This window comes from Oryctolagus cuniculus, chromosome 5, assembly GCF_051225735.1.
Source record: "Oryctolagus cuniculus isolate XC-2025 breed Fujian yellow rabbit chromosome 5, ASM5122573v1, whole genome shotgun sequence".
NCBI classification, from domain to species: Eukaryota; Metazoa; Chordata; class Mammalia; order Lagomorpha; family Leporidae; genus Oryctolagus; species Oryctolagus cuniculus.
Window position 1 is genome coordinate 101,672,306 of NC_142871.1, and position 13,315 is coordinate 101,685,620.

The window sequence follows — 13,315 nt, forward strand, 5'->3', positions numbered from 1 at the left end:
TTCCCATGTTGGATCACTCTCCCCTTTATTTACTCCATCAGTTAGCATTAGGAGGTACTAGACTTGTCTATGTGCTCCCTTAGACTCCCAGTCCCTTCACCATGACCAACTGTGAACTGAAACTGATCACCTGGAACAGTGAGATGGCATTGGTACATGCCACCTCGATGGGATTGAATTGGAATCCCCTGGTATGCTTCCAACTCCACCACTTGGGGCAAGTCAGCCTGAGCATGTCCCAAATTATACATCTCTTCCCTCTCCCATTCCCACCACCATGTTCAACAGGGATCACATTTCAGTTAATTTTCAACACTTAAGAATAACTGTGCATCAATTACAGATCTAAACCAGTCATATTAAGTAGAACAGATAAAAAAACTACTAAGAGGGATAATGTATTAAGTTGTTCATTAACATTCAGGGCTATGATGATCAAGCCACCATTTCCCATAGTGTCCACCTCACTCCAACAGGTTTCCCTCTTGGTGTTCAGTCAGTCATCACCGATCAGGGAGAACATATGGTATTTGTCCCTTTGGGACTGGCTTACTTCACTCAGCATGATGTGTTCCAGATTCCTCCATTTTGTTGCAAATGACTGGATTTCGTTGTTTCTTACTGCGGTATAGTATTCTAAAGAGTACATATCCCATAATTTCTTTATCCAGTCTATCGTTGATGGGCATTTAGGTTGGTTCCAGGTCTTAGCTATTGTGAATTGAGCTGCAATAAACATTAGGGTGCAGACCTCTTTTTTGTTTGCCAATTTAAATTCCTTTGGGTAAATTCCAAGGAGTGGGATGGCTGGGTCGAGCGGTAGGGTTATCTTCAGGTTTCTGAGGAATCTCCAGACTGACTTCCATAGTGGCTTGACCAGTTTGCATTCCCACCAACAGTGGGTTAGTGTCCCTTTTTCCCCACATCCTCGCCAGCATCTGTTGTTGGTAGATTTCTGCATGTGAGCCATTCTAACCGGGGTGAGGTGAAACCTCATTGTGGTTTTGATTTGCATTTCCCTGATTGCCAATGACCTTGAACATTTTTTCATGTGCCTGTGGAAATAGATACCCTTTTAAGACAGTGGACAAGAGATATTGACTTGTCTAAGAAGATACTACAAACCTTCTTTAACCTGGTCTGCATTCTCCCAGATGTATACAACTGATCATAAGAATTGATAAGAGAATGATTTCAGGTCAAAATTCACCCCTTCCCAGGGTTTCCCCTGATGTCCAAAACTTTCTCCCAGATGTATACAACTGATCATAAGAATTGATAAGAGAATGATTTCAGGTCAAAATTCACCCCTTCCCAGGGTTTCCCCTGATGTCCAAAACTTAAAAACTCCTACATTTCCCCATCTTTTCCTGAAAGTTTTCCTATATTATGCTTCAACAGTGAATCTAATCATATTTTTAAGGTTCCTGCTTTCTTTTGAAAGCTACTTAGAATACCACCATCACACTGTGCTGCCCTGATTCCAGTCCTCCCAATCAGAACTTGCCTCACCAGGCCAGCATTTCCACATGCCAGTTCTCTTCTACATAGTTTATAAACTTACTCCAGACCCCAGAACTGGGAGTAACCCTTGCTCATAACTCTTTGTTTGGCCACTTAATAATAAACTTTCTCTCTGCAAAAGACGGTGGCTTCAGAGTTTGTTCTGATGTGCATTAGCTAGCAGACTCATCTTGGTTCATTAACAAGAATATGCTGTTAACTGTTTAATACCAACCCATAAACAGAACTGGAAAAAATTCAGAATTCATTTCCTATGGGCTTCAGAGAAATACCATGTAAGCATTTTCATTTTATATAAGAGGAAACTGAGGCCCAGGGACGTGGGCTTGTCCCAGAGCTAGTCAGGGGCTAGAACTCTTATCTGGCATCTGTCTGGTATGCATCCCCCAGATTCATAGTATTTACTCCAAATTTTTTGCACTCAACATTGAGATAGCTCATAAAGGGCATCCTACCTAAGCAACAACCATTTGAAGAAAAACATCTAATTTAAATAAACAGTTTAGAGGTAGACACTGTTTTTCCTAAACTTTATTTTTTGAATTTGCCTCTCCATGTAGAAACGCTGTTGTATTAAAGGTTGTATTCTTTTTTATTTTTATTTTATTTTTGCTTATTTATTTTTTGACAGGCAGAGTGGACAGTGTGAGAGAGAGACAGAGAGAAAGGTCTTCCTTTACCATTGGTTCACCCTCCAATGGCCGCCGTGCTGATCCAAAGCCAGGAGCCAGGTGCCTCTCCTGGTCTCCCATGCAGGTGCAGGGCCCAAGGACTTGGGCCATCCTCCACTGCACTCCCGGGCCACAGCAGAGAGCTGGCCTGGAAGAGGAGCAACCGGGACAGAACGCAGCACCCCGACCGGAACTAGCACCCGGTGTGCTGGCGCCGCAGGCAGAGGATTAGCCTATTGAGCCACGGCACTGGCCAAGGTTGTGTTCTTGATTAAGGTATATCCTTAGGTGAATCAAAGATACATGTAATGAAAGACTATAGTAATGCTCAACTTCTTCTAAGTTATCCTCTGGTCAACCTAACACCATCCTGTAGGGAAAAGACATGGCGATATAGTTGTTGATCTTGCTGTGTGAATGCCTGAGCCTTTGGCCACCAACATGGCATACTGTGGTCAGCATTGATCTTTCTCCTGGGACTTTGCCCAGATGTGCCAGTGCCCACTGGAATGACACTGGCTTTCAGACATATGGTGGAGTTAGATGATGCAACTAATACATATGGAGCATTTACTGTGGCACAGAAGGTCATCTCAGTTAAGGGAGACAGTATTCATTTATTAAACCTTCTCTTCATGCCCCCTCTGCATAATCCCTTCTAGTACTGTTTACCATAAATCTCACCTATCAATGTTTCACTTTGGAGCCTTGAGGAACCTGAATTCTATACTCAGTGCTCTTCACCTATTCCTTTATCCCTACACGCACACCTGTTTATTTCCTCATATCATTATGCATAGGTCCCTATTAGGTTGTAATTTCACCACCACTGTCACTCTCTACCTGTATTAGTTTGCAAACATTGTTGTAACAAAGTACCACAAGCTGTACTGCTTAAACAACAGAAATGTGTTGTCTTCTGCTGGAGGCTGGAAGTCAAGGATCAAGGTGTCAGTAGAGTCATGCTCACACCAAAGGCACTAAGTAAGCATCTATTCCATGCCCCTCTGCTAGCTCTCTCACTAGTTTGCCAGAAATCGTTGGCATTCCTTGACTGTGGCAGCACAACCATAGTCTTCACATGGCATTCTCCCTGTGTGTTTGCCTCTGGGTCCAAATTTCCACCTTTTTATAAGGATGCCAATAACAGTAGATTGGGGGGTAGGGTGTTCTACCCTTCTCTGGTATAATGTCAACTTAATTTGAATCTGAAATTGTCCTAGTTCTAATTAAGGTCACAGAAGTACTGATGGTTCAGGCTTTAACATATTAATTTTGAGGGACATGACTGAACCCATAACACTACCATAAGATGTTTGCAAAAATTAGGTCCTTGATACAATTTTTAAAAGAAGGGCAGCAGGGCAGCAGTACTATTTTGGTAAATAAATTATAGTATATGATATGCTATTTTTGATATTTTAACTTAGGAAATTTTGGAACATATACAAAAATAGGCTCAATGACATAAGGAACCCCCATATTTTTATTTCCAAGTTTTAATAATTATCAATCTTATTTCATTGTATGTGTATAAACTATAGCATTTAAAATAATTGACATGATCTTTTATTCATGTAACAACTGTAAAAGTTAGTTTATGTAGTTTTATAGTAAAATTGTGTTACTAACAAATTGCTATTTTTATATAAATACCAATTTTCAAGATAGTGAGGGGAGGAAAATAAGAAAGGATGATGGTATGCCTCCATGAATGTTTTATTGAGTTTCTGTGTATTCTGAATCATTAATAAAAGGAAAGGAAGGAACACTTGCATGTTACATCTTTAGCTCTTATTCAAACTGAATGAAATTATTTTGCAAGAAAATTGTGAGGATAAATTGCCAATTTCTACTTTTTCTAGAAAGAATAACCTTGTTCCCAACCAATTCTATAAAAGTGAGATTTTTACTGAACTACCTCTAACATCACATTTTGTACATAATAGCTGCAAATGTCTAAATTTTTTTTCAAAAATATACTTTTGAATAAGTCTAGGCTGATAGTGATCTTTGTAAAGGATCCAGACGCATGAAAATAAAACCAAATGAGCTGTTTAATTTGTGGTTTAGATGTCATTTTTGACAGTTATCAATGAAATTGTCATGTATCCCAGGAATCTGAAGCTATTAGAATATTTAACTTGACATCATTCTTTTACATAATTGTGTCTGGTAGTTTAGCAGAGTAGTCATGTTCACATGCATGTGGCTATTGATTGTCAACACTTTCACGTTGCATTATTCCATGCATACAAATTAGTTCTGGGTATAGATTTTTTTCTTGATTTCCTTCCTCCTTGACTATCAAGGATGTCACCAAATGCTCAGCGAAGGTTGTTTTAGTCATACTAGCAAAACCCCAGGCCCATATGTCACATGTGCTTAGTTCAGAATACAGTGCCCTGATGGTGATAGAATCTTCCTGCGGCAGAAGTTACAGTAGCATATTACTCATCAAGGCAAATGTAAATGTTTAGTGATTATATGATAGGCTTTGTGTTAACTCCCCAGATGGGAATTTTTTTTATGTTTGTTTATTTGAGAACAACTGAATACTGAAATGCAATAGCTCATGCCAAGGCTTCATTAGTACAGATGAAGCAATGCTCACTTTGTTACACAAATAATTAGAGAGATTAAATGAAAATAAACACTGAGAGGATGAACAGAAGCTCTGAAGATAGGTAATTATTTTAATTACTCTAGTGACTTCCACCAACCTTCATTATCAGCCACAGACCAAGTTTAAATTTTTTAATGTAAGAATATCACAAGCTATATGGAAAAGTACTATAGCTATCCAGTGATTATGCTTCATAACATGACATTTTCTTCAAGTTCCATTTAAGGAACTGCTTCCATTCCAGGACCTGATAAATTCTGCATATTTTAAAAGCAGGATCATTTCTTTTTTCACTTAAGTGTTTGTTTACCCTGGTTTTGAGCTTCAAATGGACATCCTTAGTAATGACTTTTATATATTTTTCTCTTCACTCAGATTTAGGGCCACACTTCTGGGTCAGTGAATGTAAAACAATATGGCATATTCAGCCATTTGAAATAAGTGTCAGTTGGAATCATATCATCACTCTGACAAGCTGTACCTTGTATTTGGGGTGAATTAATCTCTTCTTCCCCACCAACTTGGAAGATTCTAGCATACACAGTACAGAGATGAGCTTCCCTATAAGTTGGGAGCTCTACTGAAATGCATTGGCAGTTCTGTTTCAAAGAGACATTATTTTGTATTCAAGTGATAATTAGGATTCATCAAGGCCACCTATGTTAAGATATTCTCCTGAATGAAGTGGCATGTAGCAATGCCATCTCACTAGTCCAAGTGATCAATTTCTGTCCACAATTGATCATAATGAAAGGACTAAGAGTCAAAGGGAGCACATAAACAAGACTAGTGTCTGCAAATACTAACCGATAGAATCAAAAAGGGAGAGAATGCTCCAACATGGGAAGCCAGATACACAGCAGACTCATAGAATGACGGATATCCTAAACAGCACTCTGGCCTCAGAATCATCCCTAAAGGCATGCGGATCCGGCTGAAAAGCCCATGAGAGTATTTCAGGCATGGAAAGCCAAGACACTCTGGCCAAAAAAAAAAAAAAAAACCTAAATGAAAGATCTCCGTGAGTGAGATCCCAGTGGAAAGAACAGGTCATCAAAGAAGGAGGTACCTTTCTCTGAAGGGAGGAGAGAACTTCCACTCTGACAACGACCTTGTCTAAATATGATCAGAGTCGGTGAACTCAAAAGGCTTCCATAGCCTTGGCAACTCATGACAAGAGCCTAGGGTGATTACTGATGCCATAAGCAAGAGTGTCAATTTGTTAAGTCAACAACAGGAGTCACTGTGCACTTACTCCTCATGTAGGATCTCTGTCCTTAATGTGCTGTACATTCTGATTTAATGCTATAACCAGTACTCAAACAGTATTTTTCATTTTGTGTTTCTATGTGGGTGCAAACTGTTGAAATCTTTACTTAATATATGCTAAACTGATCTGTATATAAAGAGAATTGAAAATGAATCTTGATGTGAATGGAAGGGGAGAGGGAGCGGGAAAGGTGAGGGTTGTGGGTGGGAGAGAAGTTGGGGGGGGGAAGCCATTGTAATCCATAAGTTGTACTTTGGAAATTTATATTCATTAAATCAAAGTTAAAAAAAAGATATTTTCTTGAATGTTACTTAAATATCATTTATGGACTACCTGCATAATACCAAATCTTCTAATACTTTGCCTGACGTATTTCACTGAATGCATACAAGATTCCCATGGAGTATGTATTAACTCAATTTCCCAAAAGAGGAAACAGGCTTAGAAAGCCTGCACAAAGAAAGTAGCCTGGCTCAGGTCTGCCTGACTCCACGAATCACATGCTCACTAGCAGATCACAGCATGAGGCAAACGTGGGTGCAAATGTAAGGACAGTGGGAAAACTGAAGGGACAGTCCTTGGTATGCTAGATAAGCATTGTGTTGTAAGGCATTGGTGAATTCTGGGCAACAGTTAAAGCCTCAAATTCCAAATCTGATTGGTTTTTGAAGTATTCCGTGTCTGAACAAATGGCCCTGGTTCCTGGAGAAGACAATTAGGTTGTAGGTTTTATGGATAGTTGTAACTAGCAGGAGGATTTAAAAACACAATTCAGTAGCCACTTGAGGTTTATTCCAGACAACACAAGGCATTTCTCCTCAAAATTCCAACAGATGACTTCAGGAACCTTGGTGGGTGAGGTGGAGGAGGAGACACTGGGCAAGTGTGCCCTGCTTTCTAGTATTAATTACAAGCCTCACTGACCACCCTCCCCTCCCTGTCACCCACGGTGTGGCCCACTCACCTAGACATGACCAAGATACCACTTACTGGGGTGTTTCATTAAGAGGCACAGTAGGCTATTGGAAAATAGGGAACAGGGTTTTATGGATTCACCTTTTGTTATGTTAAGGGTGCACTAACCTGCAGCTTTAATTATGAGTTGTGAGTGACCTAACTGAAGTTGGGACAGAAGGGTCTTTGGTCCTGCCAGGAGTGGGGGTTGGGTGTGGGTAGGGTGTTGGCCTGAACTTCCATCTCAGGTTTCAGAATCTGAAAGGGAAGTTTGAGAAATCAAGACCTGATCACAGGCAGGAGGTGCAAAGGTAGGGCTGGGAGAAAACAAGCATGCAGCTCACCACTGTGCTCTCAGCCGCGCGGTGGGGTAGATTTATCTGTGAGCAAACTGGGAAGGACATAACCAAGAAAGGATGGGCCTGGGGAAAGGGGTTTTCACGCTGCTTTGCAAGCACCGCCCTAGGACGTGTCTGCCAAGTGTGGCCCGTCTCCTGTCTCCTTTCTTCCTGGGACATTACAGACTCAGCCGGATCTGCTGGATAGGAGCACACCAACTGTTTGCTTGGCGTCTTCCAGACACTGTTACCATGTGCTCCGTTTGATTTTGATGGCACCATGTTTGTGTCTAGCAAGGCCAGCCCCGCCCCGCCCCGCTGGGCTGTGTTGCGTGCGGAGAGGAAGCCAGGGGCTATGTACTAAGGAGACCAATGTCCTTTGGACCCTCGGCGCTTGCCACCGACCTCGAAGAAATCCCTTTGAACTCCAAGCTTCTCAGACCTCCTTCAAAGGATCACTGGGAGGGTCAAACGGGCTAATTCCCGTTTGACAGCCAACGGCGAGGGACCGCGACTCCAAATTGCTGAAGAAAAATAAGTTAAACGTACTCAGCTGGAGTTTTAAAAATCCCCCCGCCCCCGCCCTAGCTGCGGTCAGGCCGGCGACCCCTCTCCACCTCGGTGGCTGTCTGTGGACTCCTGCCTCGGCGAGAGCGGGTTTTGTCGCCGCTGCTCCGCCCTCTCCGACCCCGCGGCTGGGAGCTCGAGGACCGATCCCGCCTCTCTCCTCCCACTCCTCACCCGGGGTCTCCAGAGTTTCCCGCACGTTGCATGGGATTTTCGCGGCTGATCTCTAAAGACCTTGCAGTGTGACAGGCAGCTGAGCGCGCGGCCCGGCGGGGACCGTCCTCCCGCCCCTCCCTCCCTCCCTCCGCGGTGCGGTGCGGTGCGGTGCGCGGTGCAGCGGCCGCCTCCCCGGCCAGCTCGCGGGGCCGTCCGCGCAGAGCCGGCGCAGAGCGGGCCCCCTCCCTCCCCTCTCCGCCAGTAGCCGTGCTGCTGCCTTTCCCACCGGAGCGCTGCGAGGACGCTGGAGCCTGCAGCGCCCCCGCCCCTTCGCTTTTTCTTTCTTTCCGGGCTTTGGGATCTCGCTGCCGGAGCCGGGAGAGCGTCTGAGGAGAGAAGAGCGAGGGACAGGAGCGCAGGACTCGGAACTGAGCTTGGGCACAACAGCCCCGCGTCCCCTCCAGGTGATCGGCGCCTCTCACCTGGGATGTGAAGGAGGCAAGCCCCGACGCTGCCGGCCGTCCCCCGGAAAGGAGTCCCAGAGAGCGTCCCGGGGGCCAGTGGCTGGAGCCCCCTGGTCCACAGCGCCGCGGGGCGCGAGCTTCGAGGCGCACCCCGTGCCGGCTCCCACTTCGGAAAAAGCGCCGCGAGGACCTACGCTGTCGCCGCACAACTCCGGGGCCAGCAGCGCGCCGCTGCATCGAGTTCTGCCTCCCGCCGGCTCCCCCGGAGAGCGGGACACCGCGTGGTGCCCACCGGCACTCCACGCAGCGTGGCTTCTGCGCACCTGCGCCGAGCCCCGGCGCCCAGGTGGTGAGCCAGCGAGGCTCCGGGTCCTCTGCCGCGCGCCCCCCCCCCCACCCACCCACCCCTGGCTCCATGGAAAGCGCGCTGGCCAGCGCCGCTCCCTGAGTCCGGGCGCAGCCGCCGTCCAAGCTGCACACTGGAGTTCCAAGCCTCGCCCCTCTCTGGGGCATCTGGGAAGCGCGCACCATGAAGTCCGTGCTGTTCAGTCGCTTCTTCATCCTCCTGCCCTGGATCCTAATCGTCATCATCATGCTCGACGTGGACACGCGCAGACCCGCGCCCCCGCTCACCCCGCGCCCGTACTTCTCTCCTTACGCGTTGGGCCGCGGGAGCGCCCGCCTCCCGCTCCGCAGGGGCGGCCCGGGGCGCAGCCCGGAGAAGCGCAATGAGTCTCGGGCCCAGCCGCCGCCCCAGCCGCAGCTGCCCACCATCTATGCCATCACGCCCACCTACAGCCGCCCGGTGCAGAAAGCCGAGCTGACCCGCCTGGCCAACACCTTCCGCCAGGTGGCGCAGCTGCATTGGATCCTGGTGGAGGACGCCACTGCGCGCAGCGAGCTGGTGAGCCGCTTCCTGGCGCGGGCCGGGCTGCCCAGCACGCACCTGCACGTGCCCACGCCGCGGCGCTACAAGCGGCCTGGGCTGCCGCGCGCCACGGAGCAGCGCAACGCCGGCCTCGCGTGGCTGCGCCAGAGGCATCAGCACCAGCGCGCACAGCCCGGCGTACTGTTCTTCGCCGACGACGACAACACCTACAGCCTGGAGCTTTTCCAGGAGGTAGCAGCCGGCCCCATACACCTGGGAGTTGGGGGTGGGAGGGTGGGAGGCGAGGCGGGAGAGGGTCTCGGGCCGGCAGGGTAGCGGGGGAAGCCGCACTCGGGTCCCCTTTTGCGTTGGCTGCACTTTGGAGTTCTCAGTTCTCTGTGCGTGCCTTCGGGACTCGCGTGGAGCCGCTCCTCGCCTGAGGTGCAGGAGGTGTGGGAAGGAGTAAGAAGGTCAATGTAGCTCAAGGGAAAGAGTGGGTCCCGGACGTTTGCTGTCTCGAGGCTCGGCGTGGGGACCTGCTCGGATCGATCTAAATGTGGAGCACCAGGCAGGGAGGGGCCGGCACAGGAAGGGAATGGCTGGGCTTGTGCTTAGATGCCCCTTGGCGTATACAGGTGTGCGTCTCACCTGGAGAGGGAGAGACGAAAAATCAGCTTGCAGACTAGTTTCTCTCCTTCAACCCTCTGCTTGGAAATGATTGTTAGTGAAAGCATGGACGTGTCTGGTGGTCTGGCCTCCATCTCTCTCCTACACCCCGGAGAAAGGTCTGTTTGAGACTCAGAGTCCCTCTGACTCAAGAAAACCCTGCCATTATGTTTCCGCGCCGCCCGAGGTATCATCTGGGCTGCCCGCTTTCTTTCCTCCACCTTTCTCCCAGGCCTCCCCGTGGCAAGTAAGCCACTGGCCGCTGCGGGGGCCGCTGAGTCCCGGTGCTGTGGGTGGGGTCCCCCTGCTGCCAAGGCGGCCTGGGCAAGCAGCCGACTGGCACCGTGTGGCGGTGGGGGTGTATGTGTGTGTAGTCTGCCGATGAGGCTGGGTTGCGTGGTTTTGTCCATTTTTCTTCTCAATTAGAGCTAAATGAACTCCTGATCTCCTTGACCTCCCACGAGATCATTGCTTTCCTCCACCTGAAATTCTTGGCCATCCTGCCTCTGAGATCCACTGCCCCGCCTCCTAATCTGGGCGTTGAGAAAACACTGAGCGAGACGCGGTGAACTCCTAAAAGACGCTGCGTGTCTAGGAAGCAGCTGGTCTGCGCACACACGCACACATGCCGCTACACACACTTTCATCTTGATCGCTCCATTTTGCTTTCTTAACCTCAGGCAGACCTATTCTGGATCCTTCCAGGTTAATTTTTCTATCTGGCTTGTAAAAATCCATTTCTTAGAGATAATTGCCGACTTCTTCACCTTCATCAATAGAAGAAGCAATCGTTTTCCATCTTCTCCCTCCTTTCCCCATGTAGCGAGAGAAATAAATGAGTTCGCCATGGTATAGATGGCCTTTATTATCACCCAGGTTAAAGATACCATCTGATTTTGAACTTTTATTTTCTCCACTAAGGAGGGGCTTATATTCTGAAGCAAAGCCTTTAATTTCAGTGTCCGTAGTTTTAAAACCCCAGTGTCTTTCCCCACCTGCCTTCCTGTACGAATTAGAAATTGCCTCACCTGTGAAACATGTGGCCCCGCAGAGGGAAAAGAGCACACTTGAGCTTAGGTAGTCTTGTTGGCGCTGGATTGAAGCAGGAATGATTCCACCGTCCCCGGCTGCTGGCCTGTTGACAGGAGGTGTCGGGTGGTGGAAGGGTGGGCACATGCAGGTGCTGGACCGACTCAGTCTTCCTTTGATGCTTCCCAAACTGAACACAGGGCTTGTTGGTGTAGGAGAAAAAAAGAGGTTTTTTTTTTATTATTATTAGTCCACAGTTTGAAGGGAACAAGATGAAGAGGAGAGGACAGAAGGAAAAATAGTCTTGGCACGATGGAAATTATAAAGAAAAATGCAGGAGAAACTTCCAAGACACTAAAATTGTGTATGATTGGAAATAAAATTATCTTAAAGTGAGTGTGTGCACCCACCTATTGTTCATGGAGAAGTACAAAGCATACAGGGTTTTTTGTTTTTAAATTTAATGTGTATGGCACACTTAGAATTTGACTTCTGTATCTCCTGGGTGTTACTCTCAGACAGAAATCTTAGGGCTAGCACCTTCCTTCCCCCCGCTGACAGGTGTTTCTGACAGATCAGACCTCTGTTTGCCAATTACATGTGTGGTTGTACATGCAGTCTTCCTTATTGAAATTCCTCTCCTCCCCTCCCAACCTTCAATGGCAAGCCCCACTGAATTCATTAATTAATGAAATTTAAAAAAAAATTTATTTATTTGAAAGAAATCTCCCATCTGCTGGTTCACTCCCCAAATGTCCACAACAGTGGGGCTGGGTCAGGCCAAAGCCAGGGGCCCTGAACTCAGTCTGGGTCTCCCACATGGGTGGCAGGGACCCAGGTCCTTAAGCATTACCTGCTGCCTTCCAGGGAGTGCACCAGCAGAAAGCTAGAATACGAGCAGAGCCTGGGCTCAAACCCAATGCTCTGATATGGGATATGGGCTTTCCTAGCACCATCACAACCACTGCACCAAATGTCTGCTCCCGAGATTGGTGAAACTTCTGCAATTTTAAACTTGTGTACTTTCCATAATTTAAAATTTAGTTTCCTTAAGATTATTGAAAAAAAGGGAGTGACAAAGAGATCTTCCATTCTTTGTTTCACTCTCCAAATGGCCACAACAGCAGTGCTGGGGCAGGCTGAAGCCAGGAGCTTCTCCCAGGTCTCCCAGGTGGGTGCAGGAGACCAAGCACTTGGGCCATCTTCTACTGCTTTCCCGGATCAGTAGCAAGGAGCTTGATCAGAAGTGGAGCAGCTGGGACTCCAACTGGTGTCCATATGGGATGCCAGCTTTACAATGGTGGCTTTACCGGCTGGCCCTAGTTTCCTTTCCATCTTTAGGTTATTCATGGGGTGATGGGCCATACGTGCATACTGGTGCTTGGATGATTCCATGTGGATTACAATGTAGTCACTGTCCTTGGAGGAAAGGGAGGACCAGATGAAACTTTTAAAACCTGCAGCTTCTGGGGGGAAAGCAAAGATGCTGATGAGGGATGCGGTAGGCCTGAGGCGTGCTCATCTATCTCAGCCCTTTATATTGTGCATGCACACAAATTAGTTCTTAAGTAATTCACAGTACTAAAGAATGTCCCAAGTCAGGCTTCATTTTTTATTCATAGTGCTTCTAATTTCCATGGTTGATGTTAAAAGTAGATAAGATAAAAGGAAAAATGAACCAGGTACAAATTAGCTCACTAAGTATTGGCTGCAAATGAAGGCAAGTAAAGGATGAAAGGTCTCCAAATTAAATTAAAGACACAACAGGCAATCTGTGTTTAATTATTCCTTCCTGGTAACTGGAATGGTGCATTTTGCTCCCATACAGCTAACTAATTTTCAGCCTCCTTTTTCAACTGAACTCTGCTGCCAGGAAAGAAATGTTTGCACTGAACAATCCTGTATTAACAGCCAAGTCCATTTGCAAGGGAAGCTGAGTGTGAGCCCCAGAAACTGGGCTGGCCCTTGGAGGAGATGGTAGGGGTTTTTGCAGCTTTCCAGTACCTCAGCAACTCCTGTTTTTCCTGTGGCACTGATGGGGTTATGCACTAGGAATCACAGGTGATCCTGCCTGCCTGCCTGCCTGCCTGTACACCCAATCGATCTAGCTCCCTGGAAAAGCTTATTTGCAAAGGAGTTAGGCTGCTTTAATAAAAGCCACAGCTACAGATAAATGTGACTT

At 47.1% G+C, this 13,315-nt stretch overlaps 1 protein-coding gene across 1 annotated transcript in view; it reads left to right on the forward strand.

The window, feature by feature from the left end:
• The first annotated feature begins 9,017 nt into the window (after positions 1-9,017).
• The window catches only part of B3GAT2 (beta-1,3-glucuronyltransferase 2), a 96,093-nt gene continuing 91,795 nt past the window's right edge, over positions 9,018-13,315 (forward strand). Inside the window, exon 1 of the mRNA XM_002714531.6 lies at positions 9,018-9,690. Within this exon, the coding sequence (XP_002714577.1) occupies positions 9,100-9,690 (591 nt within the window). The 5' untranslated portion in view covers positions 9,018-9,099. The remainder of the gene's footprint in view (positions 9,691-13,315) is intronic.